At 60.4% G+C, this 2,604-nt stretch overlaps 1 protein-coding gene across 1 annotated transcript; it reads right to left on the minus strand.

The window, feature by feature from the left end:
• Positions 1–1,408: 1,408 nt before the first annotated feature.
• Positions 1,409–2,235, minus strand: LOC124654257 (dehydration-responsive element-binding protein 1B-like). Its single transcript, XM_047193275.1, has one exon. It carries the CDS (start codon positions 2,233–2,235, stop codon positions 1,588–1,590), a length of 648 nt encoding a protein of 215 aa, XP_047049231.1. The 3' UTR covers positions 1,409–1,587.
• Between the last annotated feature and the right edge of the window lie 369 nt (positions 2,236–2,604).

The following is a 2,604-nucleotide window of genomic DNA, read 5'->3' on the forward strand; positions in this document are numbered from 1 at the left end:
TGTCCGGCGCCCCGAGCCCGTCCCCGTCCCACAGGGGACGCACCGGGGACGCCGGACACAACGAAAGCGAGGCGGGAGTGGCGGGGCCGACCCGTCGGCGGCACAATTAATTTAAACCTAGCCGTCGCCTACCTCGCGACGGAAGTTGTTGGCGCGCAGCGACGATGCGGTTCCCGCAGAGGGCGCAGCGACGCGTCCCGTCGCACCTAGCTCGCGTGCCGGCGTTAATGAGCGCCACCGCTCCTCCGCCTCCCTCCGGCCTATAAAAGGGGCGCCTCTCATCGTCCCTCTCACACACAAACCCTAGCGCCTCTCTCCCAAACCCTAGCCGCCACCATCTCTCAACAAGACTCGCCGCCATGTCTGGTAGAGGCGGAGGCCGACCTCGCGGCCGCGGCCGTGGTCGTGGTCGTGGTCATGGCCGCGGCATAGCTGAACGATCGCCGTCGCCTCCCGCGCCGTCGTCTTCATCGTCGGAGATGGACGTGGAGCGAGGACGTCCTGTTCGAGTTCGTCCACGTCCTCAAGGGCGACCCGCGCGGCATCCGGAGGCTGCCGGACTCCTTCGCCGAGTACGTCGGCGGTGTACGCCCGCGCACGATGCATCGCGGGAGCATTCGTGCGGCTACCGCCGGTGGATCGTCGACGCGATCTACGACGCGCGCGGCAAGATGTACCTCAACATCGGCTGGGAGAAGTTCGCGCGCCACCACAGCCTCCAAGCCGGCTTCATCCTCGTGTTCTCCTACTTCGGCAACAGGGACATGAGCATCAAGGTCTTCGACTCTCGAGTCGCTGCCGCCGGGACTACCACGTCGACAGGGACTCCCACGACGACAGCACCGACTCGGAGGACGACTGAGTGTTGTTTCTTCGCAGCGAATACGTGCACGGAGGTTTCTGCCTGTTCGCCTCATCGGTAGAACCAACAAGGGCACCATCCTCCCGCTGGATTTTCCGAGTTTAGGTGATCTAGGTGTGCCCTGGAGTGTTGTTTCTTAGCAGCGAACACAGGAAACCGCCGATGCACGGCCTAGTTAGGTTTAGTTTTTTTGCAATATTTTATATTTGTGTCCACCATGGTTCAAACTATGTATTAGTTTGTGGAAAACCATGTTCCTAACTATGTCTTTGTGTAAACCACGTTCCCAATTATGTATTAGTTTGTGGAAATTGAAATAAAAATGCCAAGAAAAATTATTTTAAATGTTTGGGGGCGGCGTTTGGGGGACGCGGCTGGGGAGCGACGTCCCCCAAACGCGGCACGAACAAAACACGTCCCCCAAACGTTCAATCCGGCGCGGTTTGGGGGACGCTTTGGGGGACGCGGCTGGAGATGCTCTGAACTTCGAGGTTTGATCCGTCGAACCACTACGAATTCAGGGTTTGAAATAGACTTTTTCCGATAGATAATAATTGAAGTAGCAATTGCCCCTTCCTCAAATATAGAAACCGGATCTTGACAATGATCGAAGAACACGGACATACTCTGTTTCTTCCTGTATTTGGGAAGAAGAGAAAACAGAGAATATGCAGGTAGTAGTACTACTTCCTTAATATTTTTACAGTCCTCGATTACTCGAGCAACTAGCTCCACAGCGGCGTCTCCACAACCCCGCCGTCCTCACGCCACGCTCCGGCGTCCGGCGGCTCGACGAGCATGCCCTGCGCGAGGCTCTCGTAGTACGGGCCGGCGACCATGCCCCCGAACCACTGCTCGTCGTCGAGCTCCAGCAGGTCGCCGGACGACATGTAGAACAGGGCGGCGGCCGGCGTCGGCGAACCGAGGACGACCTTCTCGGCGGCGGCGACCGGGGCAGCCCGGACCGTGAACGCGACGACGGCGAGCGCTACGGCGGCCTTGACCTCCCGCGCGCTTCCGAAGCCGAAGGAGCCGGCGGCGAGGACCGGCAGCATCCGCCAGGCGGAGTCTGCGAAGTTGAGGCAGGCGTCGGGGCCCGAGAGCGCGAGCGCGGCGGCGTCGTGCGCGCGCGCGGCCATCTCGGCGGTGGCGAAGGTGCCGAGCCAGAGCCTGGAGCCCCGGGCGCCCTGCACGCGCATCTCGCACACCCACTGCCCGACGCGGCCGCGGCGGCGCACGCCGCGGTACACCGGGTGCCGCGTCTCGCGGAACTTGGTCCGCCCCGCGGGGCGCTTCGGCGGCTCCGAGGTCACCGTTCTGTTTCTGTGGGGCGATTGCTGCTGGTCCTGGCCGGACGTTGAGGTGGTGTCCATCTCGGTTCTAGAGGACTGGAGGTTGTTGCTGTGTGTTGCGCTGGGTAGCTGTGTGCTGAGGGGCGCTGGAGGTTGGAGCTTGGTTTAGAATAATGGGGATGCGGCGGGGGTCGGATATATATAGGCGAGCGAGCGGTGGTTACAGTGAGATAAGCGAGCTGTGTGGCAGCTTTATGGCGCGGCGTTCCTTTTCTTGGTGTAGAATATACTACTGCACTAGGACGAGCCGGCAGAAAACAATCATTTTCCGCAGCACAGTCAGCAATGCTACTAGAAATATCTACTCCAGCTGAAGCGAGGCGTCGCCCTATCTTTGCTTCCAGAATAATATCCTGCATCTTGTCTCTTGGCCAGAGAGCGACGTACCAG

This window comes from Lolium rigidum, chromosome 5 (genome assembly GCF_022539505.1).
Source record: "Lolium rigidum isolate FL_2022 chromosome 5, APGP_CSIRO_Lrig_0.1, whole genome shotgun sequence".
NCBI lineage: Eukaryota > Viridiplantae > Streptophyta > Magnoliopsida > Poales > Poaceae > Lolium > Lolium rigidum.

What these genes read in the sequence shown, in the direction of transcription:
- LOC124654257 (XM_047193275.1), bottom strand. Translation starts at nt 2,235, where the DNA reads ATGGACACCACCTCAACGTCCGGCCAGGACCAGCAGCAATCGCCCCAC.